The following is an 18,848-nucleotide window of genomic DNA, read 5'->3' on the forward strand; positions in this document are numbered from 1 at the left end:
ACCTACCCACGCGAATCTGGATTTTCGGTTTAAATAACCGGATATCCGGTTGTGGGCAGTGACCTACCCACGCGAATCCGGATTTCCGGTTTAAATAACCGGCTATCCGGTTGTGGGCAGTAACAAAAAACCTATCTTGATATGATGCCTAGCTTCAGTGGAATATGGTTGGTATGTAAATAAGAAAATTCAAGCCTAAATAAGTGAAATGCATTTTACTGGGGTTTCAAAACTCATAATCTAGCTATAATAATTTCTCTTTTCTTATTTGCCATATTTGCATGAAGATTTTTTTAGAACTTTTGTGTTTTCACATTCGGAAAGAGTTAAAGCAAAGCAATTGCATTAGCAATGTGTATTGATTTTGTTGAATGGCTTGAAAGTCCGTTTTTTATTCTTTAAAGTAATATCTAATATTAAAAAAATCTTCAAAAAAAAAAAATATGAATGAGTTGAAAAATCAAAGTAGTATTCCACGTTCCCATGTAAAAATAGATTAAGGACACCACTTTAAGAAAAGCTAAAACACTTTATTGATAACATTGAGTCTAAGCTGCTATTCAAACATCAATTAATTATTTGTTTTTTTTTTTAATTTAACCAGATATATTTACTGTAAATTAAAGTCTTAAATATTGAACAGAGTTATTATGGGTGATTGCAGGTTTGTTAAGGTATGGAAAAAGCTGCAGGCTTAGATGGACAAATTATCTTAGGCCTGACTTAAAAAGAGGTCTTTTATCAGAATATGAAGAAAAAATGGTCATTGATCTGCACGCTCAACTCGGCAACAGGTTCAATAATTTTTCCCAATAATCTCAATTTTTTATTATTTTCCATTTTCGGTTTATAGATTTATCATTTCTTTGGTTAAGTTTTTCTTCTACCGACTCTTGTGTCAAAAGATGACGGCAAAAATTAAAGAAGAGGATATGCTTATAATATTTTCTTGAAACATTTCATGTTATTTTACTAAACTAGATTTTATTAATAAAGATACATTAAATTGAATTAAATTCAACTTATACCCAATAATTATATTTGGGAATTAAATCCTCCATTCAGAGGCAAGATACCATCCAGTATCCACTGTAGAGTTTTGGCTACTGCCTTCAGCATGTAAAGGCTTTGGCTTGGAGTATACAGCTCCAGAGTCATTGAAGGCAGTACCGTTTGCACTTAAAATATCTGCATGTCCCTCGATGACAAAACATAGCAAGTGACAAGATGCTCATTCAATTTAAAGTAATTTCTTATCCTGTTTTCTCAATTTATTGTTATCTTGTTAATGTGACACCCGTCGCAGTTGCACAGACTACATATTACACATGGTTCCCCATGCTTCATTGCAAGATATCTAAGAAAATAAGAACTTGACGAATTCCATTATGATCTCAAAAGTTGCTTCGGATTTTATAAGAATCACAAATGCTTTCTTTATTTGACAATTCAAGTGAGAATGCAAGCTTCATGAGTCACTGAGGCTGACTCGTTCCAAGCATGGCATTGACCTTCCTGATAGAAAGCTTTTGATTGGTGTGAGAGCAGGTTTGGGTCTATGCAATGGGACTTCGTGGCCTGCTCCCCTCACGGTGACAAAGGTAAGTCCTGCATACTCTTGGGTCCATCCTCCCATCTATGCTGTAACGGGTGGACGTAACTGGGATCACAACATCTGTATCACCACTGTCGTATAGAAAATCAAACAAAACTAAGAATGTCAGCAAATCTCTGTCTAAACAATGGAGGGAACGGGGATGACACAGTTAGGGGAAAACATACCATGTGTAGGAATAAATTTGAAATAAGAAAGCAAAGACGTAAATGCAAATTCGGAAATTGAGAGAACTTGAACATCCATATACGAAGTCCAGAATGTATAAGCTCATGATAAATGTCTAGCACTGTCCTAGGAGAATCCAGCCAGTTATTATTTACCACGCCACTGCAAAGTAGTAAAAATAAAGAAATTCATGAGGGCATGCTGTTGGTGTCACCTAAGTCAACAATGAAGGATGTAAAATGTCAGCTGTTAATATTGTGGATACAAGCTTAAGGTTCCACTTTCTATAATGGATTCCAACAAGGCAGGCCCATGTTGATGTATTAATACTCTCCTTCATTTGGATTCGGTGATAGATACGCGACTAATAATTTTTTAGCACTTCTTCAAAGAACTACCTGCAAGTCTCCCATTTTGCCGGTGCAACTGCTGGAATAACATGGAGAGCCTTTTGAACCTCAGGTTGATTGAAGTACACAACTGAGTGCTTTTCAGTGCAAGGATCATACTTCTCGCTGGCGTGACCAACAACCTGTCAGATGGCATCATATTTCAACATAAATGGAACCTACAGGAAAATAGTAGAATATGAAAGTTCCTACAATTTAATAAGTACATAGTTCATAAAATGATTTACTCACAAGCATTCTTTTAAGCAGCCGATTTGACTGGCTAACAGGCAGTGTAGAAAGGGGTGAAAATACTGTATTGGTCAATGTTTCCAAGTTCATTATCAGCAACCTCTAGGAACTTATCACAAGAACTAGAGGGGTGGACAAAGGACTCATAATCACATAGAAGGTTTAGTTGCTTGTACGTATCATCAGATATCAAACCAGTTGACCACCAAAACTGGAAAAGGCCCAAGTAATCGTGGTAATCATCAGTTAGATAATTTCCCACCTGCATTACTCAAGCATATTAGCATTCAAGTTGTTTGCATACACTTCATGAGCATGAATCACTGCTGTTTCAGAAAAAATACTTTATACCATGTAGCCCTTCAGATTAATTGCTTTTTCCCCAGTTGCTTGGTTGTGCCTTATGATTGCTTTGCTTAACTGAGGAACATAATGCCCTGAAAAACATTATTGTGATGTTCATAAATCTACTTAAAAGAAGCTCTAAGTAATAATTTTACCTCTCCTTGATGATAAATATAAAAATCTAGAGAATGCAAGTAAGGAAGTGCAAAATGATCAAAGATAATAAAAAAACTAGGACTTACTAGTTAGCATCACAACGCTAGGTCCTTTACATGACGAGAACAGAAGAGTTACCTCGAGCCACACTACTCTTCCTGCAACTCATCCGCGCTGCTCTTCCTGTCCAAGAATGACTCTAAACATAAACCTCAACTCTTTTTTTGGTTCCATTCCAGGATACGCCACCCTAAAAGCTTCCTGCAGCTCATTCGATGGCAGCTCATGCTGTAGACAACATTGCAACGAAGGTAACGGTGGTCGCGATACTGGCTCTGCCTCTGCCTCTCTCTACCTCTCTTGTACAAACAAAATACCTGAGTAGATGGATCCGATTGGTTGATTAGTGCGAGAGAGACCGTGGATTTGATCTTGTTGAGTGAAAAAATTGGGATGACAGAAACTATGAATTTGAAAAAGAGATGAAATTTTAGGGATTTTTCTTTTGAGAAAGCAAAGAAATCGGATTGAGGTGAGAGAAAATTGTGGGCTTTTCTTTTCAGGGAACTGGTTTACTAGGTCACCCATTTTTTTCTATTTTTAATATAAATTTAATCTCAACCGTTGGATTCAATCTAATTGAATCCAACGGTTTTTTTTCGTTTCCGGCATGGTGCCGGGCCTTCAGTGCCCGGCATTGTAGCATTAGCCTCGTTTATATGTCGAAATTATGATGACAATTGACGTGAAAGGTGAAACGTTTCATTTCACCACTCCTCATTTAATTTAATGGGTCAGCCTTCCACGTGGCCGACCATCGCTACGTAAATTCGTTAATTTACTTAAATTTAGTTGACTTAGCAATTTATCGCGCATGATGAAAAGATACGAACTTTTATTCTAATAAAGACTACTTTTACGAATTAAGCATCTGATTCTATTGAAGTAAAGATTAAACTAAAAGATCAAAGAAAAAAGATATATATTTTTTTTTCATGCAAAAAAAAATACATATTTTAATATAATGTAGTTGTCTCTATTTTATTTTGGTACCTACCATATATAAAATAAGGAATTGCTTTTTAGTATAATACTTTTTTAAATCTCTTATTAGAAGCCTACTCTTTTATTAATACATAAAATAATCCGAATGGTAATATAAAGTTCATGAACATTTTTTTTATAAATCGGTTTTAAAGGATAAATTCCACGTATGAGTTTTTTTATTAGGTGTGAATTCAATAAATAAATAACTAGTCGAATCCGTTTGATTCAATCCAATCGGCTAGTTATTGAATGCAAATACATTTCTTTTTCTGAAACCGGATAGTCAAGAAAAAATGAGCTAGTGAAAATTCAGGCAGAGGCTGGGACTGGAGCCTGAGAAGTGGTTCAGGTGAAGATTCATGCCCTCGGAATTCCACAAAAACCTGAAAATCATAAGACTACAACATCATGAGATTGTATGTCAAAACAAGAAACTTGAACAAAATGGACCAATCAAATTCTTCAGTTCACAAATTGTGAAGTGGCAGCGAGAAAGTAACTGACATAATCATGCATCAAAATTTATATCAGTTTGCATTGTCGAGTCTCTAAGGGTGCCTTTCCACCTGCAAGAGCAAGAACTGTCTATCAGAACCTACGACCTGTATCTTCAACAGCCTGTTGCAGCACACGAAGATCAAACTCATAAAAAGAAGAAAAGAATGGCTAAAGTGAGCAGGAGCCTGTGGTGGAGCCATTAAGTGAATTGCTCTCAAATGTAATGGCACTTTTATTAAACCTTTTATAAGTCCGCAAGGCATCATAATTACAAATACAAAAATCACTCAGATGCTACGTGGAGAAAGAATTATGATTTTCGAGTTGATCACAATGGAAAAATTATATACAAAGAGCAGCAGCATATAAAATAGCCTGTATCCCTTTCCACCACAGTAACTTAATATCATCCAATCCAGCATCCTCAAATGCTGAGAAAGCATCAGCAGGCAACACCTCTGCCCACTGCAATATAGACCCTTATACTTTTAGGCTGCATGGAAAAGAATGAAAATGAATAGAAGGGAAATACAAAAACAAGAATACAGTTCAGGACCTCAGTACACCAAGATATCACTAGACTAAAAATTACCTAGTAACTATAATATCCAGCAGCACATCCACCTGATTGTCACAAGAATCAGCATTACAAAAATATCTCTTAAGTTAAATCCTAAATAACAAAAACACAGGAGAGATTTTGGGTGACCTAAATATGATCACAAACTTGCAAATATATGTCTGAAGCTACAAAAGTATCTGTCCTCTGGTATTGTAGGGATCACTTGGGTTCTTTTGGCAACCCATTAGTCGACATCAAAAATAGATTCTGGTCCACCAGGTATATACCTTGTATGCAGCTCCAAGTCTGCATATCTTAGCTGAAAAAGTTGCAATCCAATAGTGTTAATCACAGTGTGCATTATGTATCTGCATATTTGCCTGAAATTGATAATCTCATTTCGTGAAAACATAGAAACCACATTCAGAACTTCATGAGACTGTAAATATCACTTTGAGAGAAAAAAAATCAACCATTAAAAACAAAGGGTCAAACAAGAGCCCTAAAAGGGATACCATTGCATATAAACAAATGTACCCAGAAAAAAGGCCAAGAGGACACCATCTGTTCCACTAACCTGACCAAGACAAAGGGAGCCAGCACAGAAAGTCCTCACAGCAAGCAGCTTCAAGTATACATCTTCAGGGAGACTCTCTACAATTTGATAGAGCTTTCAGTTAAGTATCTCTGAAGCAAAATCTTTTGTTTTTTTTTACCCCCCAATCTAAAAAAGGTAGTGGGTGGGTGAAGTAAAATCATGTAAAGCGTCAGCAGGTTGTACATATCTCAATAGCACAATCAAGAATGAAAAACTGTTTGTAACATATTATTTTTGTCTCCAAACAAACTTTTCGTAGTGCATATTCTCATAAGTGAAATGAATCATATTATATAAGAATACATGAAATTGAAAGGTGATTTAAATATGATGCTGCATTAGGATAAAATCAACACTGACAAGCAACCACGAAGAGGGAAAAAAAATGAAATTTCAAAGATGGGGCATTTGACCATGACTGCATCTACAACTCTTGGCAGGAGAATAATAATAAGTACGCTTATATCATTATTACCTTTCTTTTAAAAAGAACATTCATATATTATGTAATACGTGCAACCTCTAACTACAACTATAGGGTCGCTAACTGTCAAAATAACAGTATTCATAGAAAAGAAAATATGCCATCTGCTATAGAGGAGCATAAGTGACGATGGGGCCAGAACATGTCTGATCTGAACAGGTTAGAAGAGGAAATTGAATTTTGCATCCTATTTGCATTTTCAATATTCATTCATCTTTAGTCCTTTGAATAGATCAAAATAAATAAATGAACTTTGAGATATTATAGGTGAAACAACCTACAGATTTATAAGTACAACCAAGGGTTAGGTTAGAAGAAATAACCTTGTAACACCAATTTTCCATGAATTGTTTGTGGACAATTCAACAGCATCCCACTCTATTCCCCTACTGCCAGCAACAAGGCCTTCATCCTGTTTGGTCAACATACGCTGAAGTGCATGACCAAATTCATGGAAAACAGTCTCAACCAGCAAAAAGAGGCAGTAACAAATATTAGTTACAATCAAGCGTAGAACTGCAGGACCATCGACCCAGTGGAGTTCAGGCACTGCAGTGGTTAACGGTTCCCACAGTGAGTACCGTACACTCTCAGCAAGAACAAGATAAAGATCATGAAAAAATGGCAAAATGCAGGAATTGCAACAAGGATTTCAGAAGGGGGAGGAACCTGCTTAGCAGATGAAGTGAACACAAGGACTAAGCTTTGTTCTCTTACAATAACAATGACTATATCAATTATATTTAGACAGAGTAAAAGAGAGTTGATACACAAGCCAGGTTAAAATGAAGGAATGAAATCCACAATTCTATTGCATGTTTTGAAAAATTCACAACCAAGCTAGAAATTCAACTACTCACATAAACTTCCGCTGCTTCTGACCCAAAAACTCCACAGGATGGTCCATGACCTGGACATAACTCACCTCACTAAAGGTCATAAGGCTTGGCTTGTCCCCTACCGGTGGGGTTTGATTGCACACCATGTGGACAACAGGTAATCTTGTTGTAGCACCATCAAGTGTCAGTACACGGCTTTGAGAAAAAACCTCACATATCCGTGCACTTCCTTTTTTCTCAGATGGACAGGAATACGGATCGAAATAGAAGTATGCTATTGGACTGCCTGAAGAATCTTTGACACGATAGAATCTGACATCATCATTCCACACCTGTTTAATAATAATCATATGAGAAAAGGATGTGAATAGAACTTCTAAGTCACAGGCAGAGAGTGGAGAAGAAAAATGAAAAGTTGATATAAATTACAGGAGCTAAACTATCAGCAGGTTCAACATCAATTCCAAAAAATTACTTAGCAATGATGAAAAGGCCATCCATAACTTTTGGCAACGAGAAGTATGGCCGAAGTTCATCTGTAGAATTCAAAGTGGCAACCACAAAAAGAAATGAAAAAGCAAGGCGAGGTGACCATATATCAAAAGAGCTTTTGCAATACTAATTCATAATTTAGTCACCTATTTTTATCTCAAAGCTTAGACAATCAATCTTAGAAGACTCATGAGTCATGATGGCAACAACCCTTTCATGATGGTAAAGAGATGCAGATCCAGACTCCACTCAATGTTTTTTTTTTAACCTAAATGATCTCATAAACAGGGAAACAGAATGACATTTTTAGAGTTTGAGGAAAATATTAGTTGTGCAGACACAGAATGAGACACAAAGTCTAATACAACTAATCTAAACTCTATATAGTTAAAAAGTAAATTAGCAAGTGGTTACAAATAATGGGTGACATAGCGATAAAAAGAGAGCTAGATAGAGAAATATTCAACCTCGTTGATGTCATATTTTGACTCACAAAGCCTCTCACTCCAAAAATTGATATCCCAATGGTTCACTTCACGAGGTTCTAATGCACCTTGACCTTTGCAGAAGCTTCTGAGGTCTTCAATGTCTACAAACAGAGATCAAATTTTGCTAGCCATGATATTATGTCATATTTTTCCAAAGAAAAAACGTACTATTCTGAGAATTTATAACCATGCAATTACAGCATCAAACATTGATATCATGAATAAACTGCATCAGGTGAAAAAGACTCAAGTCATAGGCGTCACTTGATTCAAAGCAAGCAGTCATTTATGATATCAAACTCTCTGTCTATTTATTAGCAACATGCCCAGCTAGGTTTGTGTGTGACACGACAATATCAGAGCTTCCAGAATACCACTAACCAAACACCCTCCAAAGTCCAAAATATAAGTCAATCCTTACATAAAACCATTCCTTTGATTATTTTTTGACCAACGCTTAAAAAGATCATGTAAAGTGCAAACCTTTGTATCCTAAAAGATATCTAAGAACATAACTTGGACCGAATGGTTAAAACATTACGCACAGAGCAACACTTTGCAACCTTGAAACATTATATTTAAGGAGATTCCCTAAACTGCTGGGTTCCAGGATATACTCTGAAGCTTTTCTAGCAGCCCAAATGCTTTGACACCGTTATCCATTTTCTTTACCATGCTCACCCGATAACGTATGGCTTCATACCCCCAACAGAAAGGAAGTATGTCCTAGCATTGGAAGGATTCATATCTCAGTATAGTTTTTGTAACCGAGAAGCTTAGCCTTTTCCAACCTAAGCTTCAATATTTGGTCGATGATTGATGTATTGTCCAAATCACCACTGAAGGAACAAGTAACATAAGCTCAATAGACTTCCTCACGCAATCCTCGGTTTCAAGCAGATGTTGCATGAGAGATGTATAACTTAAGAGTATCCAATATAATTCTCCACAGCCCATTCTCAGCAGTTGCATTTTCATGCAACTGTAATTACATATGGAAACGAAATTAGTAAAACAGAATACAACAAGACATGCTGGACTAGACAGGATAAATGAAATAGATTCAACAACAAATATACTAAATTTTGACATTTTTGCAGCCAAACCAAGAGCAGTAGCAGGCAAGCCTTGAATTTCTTTCTTGTCTGTTACAAATGTTTCAAATCTTTTGGTGGCATCCAGAACATTCTCTGAAAAGTCAATAGATAGTTTTCCCAGTTCCTGCAGATCTATTCATAGTTAATCTACAAAACTTCTAATTGACAAGTCGAAGATCATGAACAAGCCTCATTGGTTACGCTCAATTTTAAGTATCAATAACTCTCAACAGGCGGATTTTATTGAAACAAAAAGACACTTAATCCAAACATATACAATTATGCAATGCATACACAGACATTGGAATGGATTCACCATAAGAGAATTAATAAGAATTTAATTTAGTATCAACAACTAAGAAAATATATACACGGACTTCTTCATAGGCAGAACGAAGGTCAGGATTGTCCTTGACAGATTTAAGATGACCGATAGTTCTCCCAACCACAATCAATCCATCAGTAAGCTTCTATAATGGCTCTACTAACTTTGGCCTTGACGGCTCCACAGTTCTCTACAATTCCTCCAATTCACTCTCCTGCAATCACTGACACCCACAAAATCAAACAAAAATGAACAATTAGAAAACCAAAAACAAAACAAAATAGAACAAACCCAGAAACAATACACAAATAAAACATTAAAATAAAAAGTCTGTGCACCAGCTTCTTCATAAGAGCGCGAATGCCGGGCCTAACATGCTTGGCCTGGACGACATCATAGAGGAAACTCGAAGTCTTGCAACAAAGGATTATCTTCAAGAGACAATCCATCAACAACAGCACCGGTAGCAGCCATAGAAGTAGCAGCAGATGCTGGAGAAGGACAAATAGAGAAACAGAGAAAAGTGTTTCTGGATTTGAAACGGGATTGGACCGCACTTGGAGGCAGAAGAAGAAAGACGACGACCAGAAAGGACAAGAATGTCATTTTGATAAGATTTTGCCGTTAATTATATAATAATTTGGATAGTTGAAGTGAGCGAGAGAGAGAGAGAGAGAGAGAGAGAGAGAGAGGTGTAGCCATGCCCATGAGCATGTCCACAAATACACCAAAGTAGTCGCGGGAAGCCGAGAGCATGCTCAAAAAAATTCAACTGCATTTGCTGCGACTCTGCGCGGCGAAATATCAAATCAGTCCCTGTTGTTTGCGAATGTAACGCATAAGTCCACAAATTTACTATTTGTTTTAGATTCAGTTTATGGCTATCGGCAGCGGATTGTGGAGTTAAATGCCTCGGAATCGGAAATGTACTTCCCACACATAAATAAAACATATTAGAATGGTATAAAAATGAAAATTCTTATTTGATCATTTCTCATATTAGTTTGCATGATGCTGTTATATGCCATATTACTTGATCCCGTGTCTTTTATTTATATTCACCGTGCTAAGAAACCATAAGGTGAAAAAAGATATCGCTTCTAGTTTTATTGCAGGTTTATTTGCTTCCTGAAAGCCTCAGTAAATACAGAGTACTTTATATACATTAATTGTGATCTAAATCAAGGTTTGCTGCTATGGTATTCATAAAAGCGCCAAATCACAGGGTCGATAGTTGATACATGGCTCATCATCATAAGTTACATTTCATCCCTCGTCGCCTCTGTGTAATAAAAGCTCATACAGGCTGGCTTCTGCTGCTCTGCTCGACACATATATGTTCAATCAGCAAAAACAAAAGCAAGGAACCAATAAGTAGCTGAAATTTAAGAATAACAAAAGGGAATGTGACATGCAGTTATAGAAATTCACTGGCAGATCAGTAAGCTGTCAAATACCTGTTGATGTAGGAGAGTCCAATGTAAAAAGAGGTTAAAAAAAATTGAGAAACCACAAGGGAAGATAATCCTAGCTATAGAGAACTAGGCCTCCCAAGCTGATCTAATGATACTGAAGTAAATATGTATACCTAGTACAGTGGCGTTTTTCTCTCAGTTCTTGTACTTCATGGTTTCCTTTTCAAACCCAATTGTGGGGAACTGCTTTGCATACTCCTCAACATCATGGCGAAGTTTCGCAATCTCGGATTGGAAGTTAGCGGACTGTGTTGTGGCCACGAAATCTTTCAACTTTGTTCCTGGTTTACAAAATTAACAGCACCCAACTGCATGTTAGTAGATTCAACCACCTGGCTCGCTAAACAGCACAAGCATTGCAGCATGAGTGAAGATCAAACACACACAAACCCTAAGAGAACGAAAGTTAAGATAAAAAATATTGGCAAGAACCTTGAGTTTCAGACTTGATCTTCACAGCCAACTTCACAGCAGCATCAAAGAAATATGCTACCTTGGCAAAATCCTCCTCAACAAATCCCCTAGAAGTAAGAGCCGGAGTTCCTGAAATGCAATTCAATCCATCAAGAAACATTGCTCATACAGTGATCGTATAAGTATGATGTAAATATGTAATAAGAGTCCCTACCCATCCTGATGCCACCTGGAACCATGGCTGACACATCCCCAGGAACAGTGTTTTTGTTGGCTGCAATATGAACAGCTTCCAACACTTTTTCAACTCTGGAACCATCAATTCTCTGTTGATGGAACATTTTGGCAAAAAGTAAGATCATCCAACTTTTCATGGTAAAACTAGTAATAAAAGCAGTACATGGAGCCAAACTCTCCAATTTATTCTAGTAGCAAAATAAGATGTCTTAAATCAACACTCACAGTACATTAGTAATTGGACATCATCCAGAACTAACACAATAAAAGGATAAAAAAGATAAATCTGATACCTTGTTTTTCAAATTCACCAACACTAGATGGTTCTCAGTTCCACCAGAAACAAGTTCATAGCCCATCTCGAGCAGAGTCTGTTAAATAGACATTTTGGGCAGTTAAAACCCAGAAAGATAGCAGTTGCGCCCTCACATTGATGAGAGATTGTTGCTCAAATATGCAATCAAGACAAAGCTTTGTTAACAAGATCTTGTTTTGCCAACAATTTTGCTATATGTCATGAAGCATACCTGTGCAAATTTCGAGCAATTGCTCAGAACTTGCTCTTGATAGGCTTTATACTCTGGAGTAGTGGCCTGCATCCATGCCAAGTTAAAAATTATAAACTGAAAGTTTAAATGGTATTGAAAATTGGTCATTTGGCCAAAAAGGTTAAGAAGAATAAAGAAAATGCATGATAATTCAGGAGATGCTCCTTAATGCTGGTCAATAAACAAGTATCCACATTGGACAAATATCAAAACTGCCAAGGATCTGTTTATTGTTTGTGCTTTATATGAGCCAGTAACTCACATAATATTATATGTTGTTACCTAATGTTTCTCGTACTTTAGAAGTATCCCACTATACAAAACTGATCCTGTATTAGTTAGTATACAAATACACCGATCCATAATAAAGGAAACAAAGCACTTCTTGGGCTACTTGAAGACCATTTTAGTGTCTGCAGTATGACAGTTGTAGCTTGGAAGGTGGAATGGTGGCCAAGGCACTCAATTGAACATGACAACCTAACTAACGCATATAGGGTAATGGTACAGACTGTTCCTGCCATTCAATTATCTGACACATGGCCTTCCCTTGTCTTCCTCAATGTTTTCAGAGTTGTTCTGGTTTGAGACAAAAGCACGATACACATGCAGAGAAAAAACATGAATATGACTAAATGTTATCAATGTGCATACCTGTTTCAAGGCAACTGCTAAACCAGTAATTGTGTGGTTGTGTGGGCCACCTTGGAGTCCAGGAAAGACAGCTTGATTTATTTTTTCTTCATAATCATAAAACACCTGCAGGTAAACTCGTAGGCATAAAGATTTGCTTCAATTAAACCAACATAGTGTCCCTTCAAGAAAGAATTATACTATATACTCAAAACTATTATTTCATTTTAACAACTCACCTCCTTCCCTTGTTTGTTAATCTCTTTCACTCCCTTCCTAAAGAAAATCATGGCTCCACGTGGCCCACGAAGTGATTTGTGAGTTGTGGTGGTCACAACATCTGCATACTCAAAAGGTGAAGGGATGACACCAGCAGCAACCAAACCACTAATGTGTGCCATATCTGCCAACATTATAGCTTTTTGTTTGTTGCAAACCTGTTAAAACACTTTAGAATATGAAACCTCAGACCTTCTAAACCATCAAACAGGCCAAAACCTTAAAATTTGATGTAGGACTATCATAATTGGATTAGACTGGATCAACCTAATGGAGATTACCTTGCGAATACGCTCATAATCGTACAATCGTGCATAAGCACTAGCACCAGCAACAATCAATTTTGGCCTGAAGAGGGTGGCACTTTTCTCCAACTGCAACACAATGATTTAAGTCACAACACATTTTACTTACAGATATATTGAAAGGTATATACAACCAATCAATACCATCTGAAACTGAAAACTCATTTCTATGCATGACTTATTGAAGTTCGTCAACCTTCCCCATCTGTCCAGACTTGTATATAATGACCCAAAATATCAAATTTGGTGATAGAAAAAACATGAATGGATAACTCGGATGCATGAAGGACTAAAATCAATTGTTAATGAAATTGAAGATTTTATAGCTGTACGTCCATATATTTGATGGAGAGCACATGTTAAATCTTCAGCTTTGTATACGAAAATCAGATATCTTGCAATTCGCATGTGAGAAAAAGAAACAGCCTCACTAATATAGAATTACTGCCATAAATTTTCAAGATTTTCCACTTAAAGCGTATCAGTAATTCGTCTGTTCTACACAGCCTGAATTCCACCTTTTGATGACGCAACTTTTTCCATTCACTTCAACTGCCATGGTATGATCATAGGGAATTTAGTGGACCTAAAAGGGTACCAAAAATATTAAAATTTCAATACCTGGTCATAGTCTATATAGCCAGTGCTCTCATTCAATCTGTATGGCATTGTCTCAAAAAATATGGACACTGCAGATATCTTTTTGGTATCTGTCTGCAAAATAAAAATAACAGTATTAATTATTGATGTTACATTCAGTCATATAACATGACCAGAAAATAGAACATAGACTAATAAATTTCTCCGTAATTGATGAAAAGTTGCAGACTAAGTCCATTTTAATATGAGAAATGATGAGATCAGGTTCATTGGTTATATAATACTACAGCTCCTGTAGCTTTAAAATCTCTAAGGATAAAGAATCTGTGGATAGTGAATGTTAGGTATGATAAAAATGGGATTTCATAGATCTTGATATTGGTCATTTATAGCTTAAATCCTATTATAGGGCCTTTAACCTGAAAGGTCTAGGAGAGCAGGACAGGTCAACATACCTATTAGATAAAATAAAATAAAAAATCTCTAGAAATTACGAGTACCTGATAGCCGTGTGAGAGATGCCCACCATGAGGAAGATCAAGTGCCATGATCCTATCATGAGGTTTTAACAATGCAGTGTAGACTTGAAAATTAGATGGAGATCCAGACAGAGACTGCACATTCACTGCAGCATAACAGGGCATAATGAACATGAGAAAGCATTAAGTCATCACATGTAACATAACTCCTCCCACAAACTTTTCTTTTCAATTATGAAGTCGCTTAACTGTCTCCTTGACACCAAAGAATGCTCTTAAAATTGCCTTTGATAATGAACATTTTGGTTAGTACCAATCCTTTAAAGATTCATAACTGACTGATAAGTTGCATATGGGCATTATAAACATCAATACCTATAGAATTTTCGTACTGACATACTTTCAGAAAATTACTGCAGCACTAGAAAAACAACAAGTATTTTTCCAAGAATTTCAAATGACAAGTTTGCACCTCCCCATTTTTCAGGATCCAACCGAAATGCTTCCAGAGCTCGCTTCTGACATAAGGATTCCGCCATGTCAATATACCTGAGAAATGACAGGTCCATCATTTTCAACAGCTAATTTAGTCACAAAGTTAACGAAGTAGATATGAAGGAATCAACTTCATAATTTTCCAGTCACTTATATCAGCTTCTAATAAACATCACAGATTGAACTAATTAGCTCAACATACTCGTTTCCTCCATAATATCTTGCACCTGGATATCCTTCACTGTACTTGTTGGTCATGACAGACCCCACAGCTTGCATCACGGATACTGAAGTAAAGTTCTCTGAAGGAATGAGTTCAAGTCCCTTCAAAATCACACAAAATTTATTCCAGTAAGCTATCCAAATTTTTAATGTAGTTGGAGCTTAACAGCAAGACAGAAACTATAAAGTAAAAAATAAATTGACTATAGATAAACTATTTCAGATAATTCAGAATTATTTTTTCTAAAAAAAAGAAATCCATCCCAAAAGAAACCTGAAATTTTCATATATTGGAGAAATAGTAATCCAGATACAGGCAAAATTTTATTTCAGCCAAAAGCAAGAGGGGTGAATTAAAATGAACAAAAGGTACTGTTAAGACAAAGTTAATGAATAAATGGATGTTCATTTGAAATTTTCTTTAAGAAGGACAAAAGAAAAAAATAAATAAACTCACAAATGATATAAGGTTACCTTCCATTGTCGTGCTTTTTCATGCTCGATAATGTCAGCAATCTCAGGATCAACGACCTCAAGTGGAGCATTCAGTTGTTTTGGCCACTGCCATATCCACATGAAAAATTAACAAATTAAATTAAAAAAAAAACCAGTACGGTACAGAATGGAAACGTATGAAGGAAGCTAGAGAAAAATTTATCAACTTACAGTGACACCATTTTTCTCTTTCTCGTAAACAGCTTCATTTGGCAAAGATGACTGCGAAAAGAAAAGGAATGCAAAAAGAAAAGAAAATTACAAAAAGAGCAAACAGAACAGAATGAACCATTTGAAAGTCCAAAGAAAATGGTATAAAAATGAAAGAGGCAAAACAGACAGACCATGTAGTAGAGGGAGGAGCCATTGAAGAGAGGACGAGTGGGTTTGTCGAGGGAAGATGAGAGCCTGCGAAGAGCCAGAGCCATGGCCATTTTTGCTTCTCACTCTCCCGCTGCAAGATGTTGTTCTGTTTCTTCTTTGTTTGTTGTATGATTATGGTTATGGCTATGAGGGTGAGTTCTTTTCTTTTTTGCTTTTTTTTTTCGGTGGTTGGAGTAAAATTTTCTGTTTGAAAATTATGGCTTTGTCGTTTCCGTTGTGAACTGGGTTGTCGTTCGTTCCATGTCTCCGCCTCTATTTTTTTCCCACTAAAATTTGCCTTCAAACAGAAGTAAATTCTTCTTACTTTGCTCTCACTCACACTCACCAAATTTAGCAACCATAAATTAAGGATTATATAATTCTCAATTATTGTAAATCACCAATTTATAACCAAAATAAAGAGTAATAAAAACAAATCATATGAATATAGAGATACTTAATTCAATCAATCGAGTTACATCTGTATAAATTTATAATTTTAATTTTACCCAAAAATAAGTGACTAGTCAACAACGAGTAAATTCTTTATAAATTTTGAGCTAAACATCAAGTAAAGGCGATAAAATTATTCTTTCTAAATTCTATAATTTCTAGTTCATAAATTCCTTAATTTTAGGTTCCGCGATTATCGAAGATGACAAAAATTAAATACGTAAATGTGTGTGGTTTGCGATGATTAAGATGGGTTCTAAATTTATCATCATTGTGTGTACATGAATGGGTGATTACAATGTTGATTGAAAATGCTGAAACTAAAATTCGAAAAGCTAAGGCCGGATTGAAAAAACTAAATTGATAAAAGGCCTATAAAAACCAGCCGTGAAATCCCTATCCAAATTCCACCGTTTCTTAGCCACAAAGTGAATGTGGGATATCCTATCTTGTTCTTGTGAGGCAAATGTGACCACATAAACTTTCATTTGAACGGTTCTTCTACCACCAAACACAGAGTCTCAAACTCCTGCATTGTGTCACTTTCTCAGACATTTTATTTTCACTCAAAGTCTGTCTTCTGGGCGTGAATTTTAGATCCATATCTTATTATTCACGAAAAGTCTCAACTGATATGGGCTTGGAATTACACACACGGCCTGGATAAAATCATTCATTTATCTTCGTTGGGCTTCGAGATTTGGCAACTTGCACCTATGGACCAAATTCTTGTGTTTCAGGTTAATTTTAAAAGCACTAGGGCATATTGTTTGTTTGTTAAGCAAAATGTGGACTGAGGGTTTGTGCTAGGGTGATGTTTAATTAATTCCACTAATGTACTGATTCCATATTTCCATTTCGGATTGAAAGATACAACAATTCGATTCGAAACTGGCTTACACTCATCAACCAATAATATTGACAAGAATCAATTTTCCTTTTGTTGCCAAACAAGAAACTGGGCTTCGACCACTATATTTGTGGGTTACAATTACCTGTTGGCCATAAAACTGGGCCCATAATGTACAGCTCCTGTCAATGAAACAATCATTATTTTTAATACGAAATATTACTCTGGGGAGCTATTATTTTATTGGGTGGGTGGCTCTTATCACCCTTTCAATTTCTTAAAAAGATAGTTTAAGTACTTTATTTGACGTATAGTTTAAAATTCTATGCCTTTTGACAACTCTCAAATCCCTCTTAAAACACATTTTTTATTGAAATTACTTAAATAACCTAACACATGCTAAATCATTTCTTATTTTAAATGGAAATTCAACTAAAAACTTAAATAAATTATTCTTTACACAAACTTCTTACACCCACCTCATTTCATAATTTATATTTATATTTTAAATTTTAACTGAAGAATTTTCTTTCTTAGAAAATTATAAGAGTTTAGAATTATAAAGATAGAAATTATATAATAAGAAAAAAGTTTTAAGATAAATTTAATATTTTTAGGATTTGTGTGCAAATTAAAACGAAAACATTTTTTGACTAAAATTTTATGGGAAGATAGTTAATTTTAATATATGGATTTGTATTGTATTAACTAAACTAAGGGTATTTTGGGAAATAAAGTTTAAAAGTGTGTGAGAGGGGTGTTGAAAGCTTCGCTCTTAGTTCATTCACCCTCCACTGGGCTACCCCAGTAAAGCCCATTTCTATTTTAGTTGCTGTTGGGCTCTTATGGAAACAAGCTCCATTTGGGCTTCTATTAAAATCCGAAAAAACGTAAAAAGTTAGTTCACGCTAGAAGGAGGGCTTGAACCTCCGACCTTGTGGTTAACAGCCACACGCTCTAACCAACTGAGCTATTCCAGCTTTGCGAATATTGTCAATCATTTTAACATAATGGCAATAACGAGGACCAACTCATCAACCACAAGAAAGCAACAGGCACTACTTGTTCGACATTATAGCTTCACTCCCTTTAAATTTGAAAGGCAAGTATGTCAAGACGACACAAGTCAGTGAAAGATTGCAAAAGCAATCAAATGAACAATTTAGAACAAAACACAATGGGTACTCCATTTGTTCTGCCCACGTGCAACCACCATTTTTGTTCTTGATGCATCCTTAGCTTAATTTCCACAGTATGTGAAATTGATCAATATCTTGCCCAGAATTTACAATCTTTCACATGCTCACAGGGGTTGCTACTACCGAATAAACAAGTCTAAAATCTTTTATTAGCAACTTCTTTTCAAAAAAGTTAACTCTCTCTCTCTCTCTATATGTATATAGGCGATGGTTTTGAGATTTGGCTGACTAATTATTTTTCACTCATTATTGCGTCAATGGAAGGGGCTCTTTGTGGAGTCATTTTTTTCTGCTTGGCATTTCCCATTTATCTTGCTACTTTAGGCTATTCATCTAATATGGACCCATCTTTCAATATAGCTACCCAAATCGATAATGGCTAAAATTAGTTAATTATGAACAGACCCATACGAGATTACGATGTCAAAAAATTAATGCTAAAATTA

General features: G+C 35.9%; 1 protein-coding gene, 1 non-coding gene and 2 pseudogenes across 2 annotated transcripts; all 4 read right to left on the minus strand.

Annotated features, from left to right (window-relative positions):
* Window positions 1–1,358: 1,358 nt before the first annotated feature.
* LOC18037009 lies at window positions 1,359–3,476 on the minus strand (annotated as a pseudogene).
* A 726-nt stretch (window positions 3,477–4,202) lies between these two features.
* On the minus strand, window positions 4,203–9,951 carry LOC18036786 (annotated as a pseudogene).
* A 486-nt stretch (window positions 9,952–10,437) lies between these two features.
* LOC18036914 (serine hydroxymethyltransferase, mitochondrial) lies at window positions 10,438–16,168 on the minus strand. Its single transcript, XM_006426160.2, has 16 exons — window positions 15,882–16,168; window positions 15,709–15,759; window positions 15,517–15,603; window positions 15,023–15,144; window positions 14,798–14,874; window positions 14,347–14,471; window positions 13,868–13,960; window positions 13,223–13,315; window positions 12,902–13,099; window positions 12,684–12,788; window positions 12,009–12,074; window positions 11,775–11,852; window positions 11,459–11,570; window positions 11,263–11,373; window positions 10,944–11,111; window positions 10,438–10,676 (listed from the first exon to the last, which is right to left on the minus strand). The coding sequence occupies exons 1-15, from the start codon at window positions 15,969–15,971 to the stop codon at window positions 10,966–10,968; spliced, it is 1,554 nt and encodes a 517-aa protein (XP_006426223.1). The 5' UTR covers window positions 15,972–16,168; the 3' UTR covers window positions 10,438–10,676; window positions 10,944–10,965.
* A 1,941-nt stretch (window positions 16,169–18,109) lies between these two features.
* TRNAN-GUU lies at window positions 18,110–18,183 on the minus strand. Its single transcript has one exon. It is a non-coding gene; the product is annotated as a tRNA-Asn (tRNA).
* Window positions 18,184–18,848: the final 665 nt, after the last annotated feature.

This window comes from Citrus clementina, unplaced genomic scaffold, assembly GCF_000493195.1.
Source record: "Citrus clementina cultivar Clemenules unplaced genomic scaffold, Citrus_clementina_v1.0 scaffold_7, whole genome shotgun sequence".
Classification (NCBI taxonomy): domain Eukaryota; kingdom Viridiplantae; phylum Streptophyta; class Magnoliopsida; order Sapindales; family Rutaceae; genus Citrus; species Citrus x clementina.

What these genes read in the sequence shown, in the direction of transcription:
- LOC18036914 (XM_006426160.2), bottom strand. Translation starts at nt 15,971, where the DNA reads ATGGCCATGGCTCTGGCTCTTCGCAGGCTCTCATCTTCCCTCGACAAA. An exon ending in GCTCCTCCCTCTACTACATG is followed by an intron (nt 15,760 to 15,881) that starts GTCTGTCTGTTT and finishes TTCTTTTCGCAG; the next exon opens with TCATCTTTGCCAAATGAAGC. An exon ending in GGATCCTGAAAAATGGGGAG is followed by an intron (nt 14,472 to 14,797) that starts GTGCAAACTTGT and finishes GTTATGCTGCAG; the next exon opens with TGAATGTGCAGTCTCTGTCT.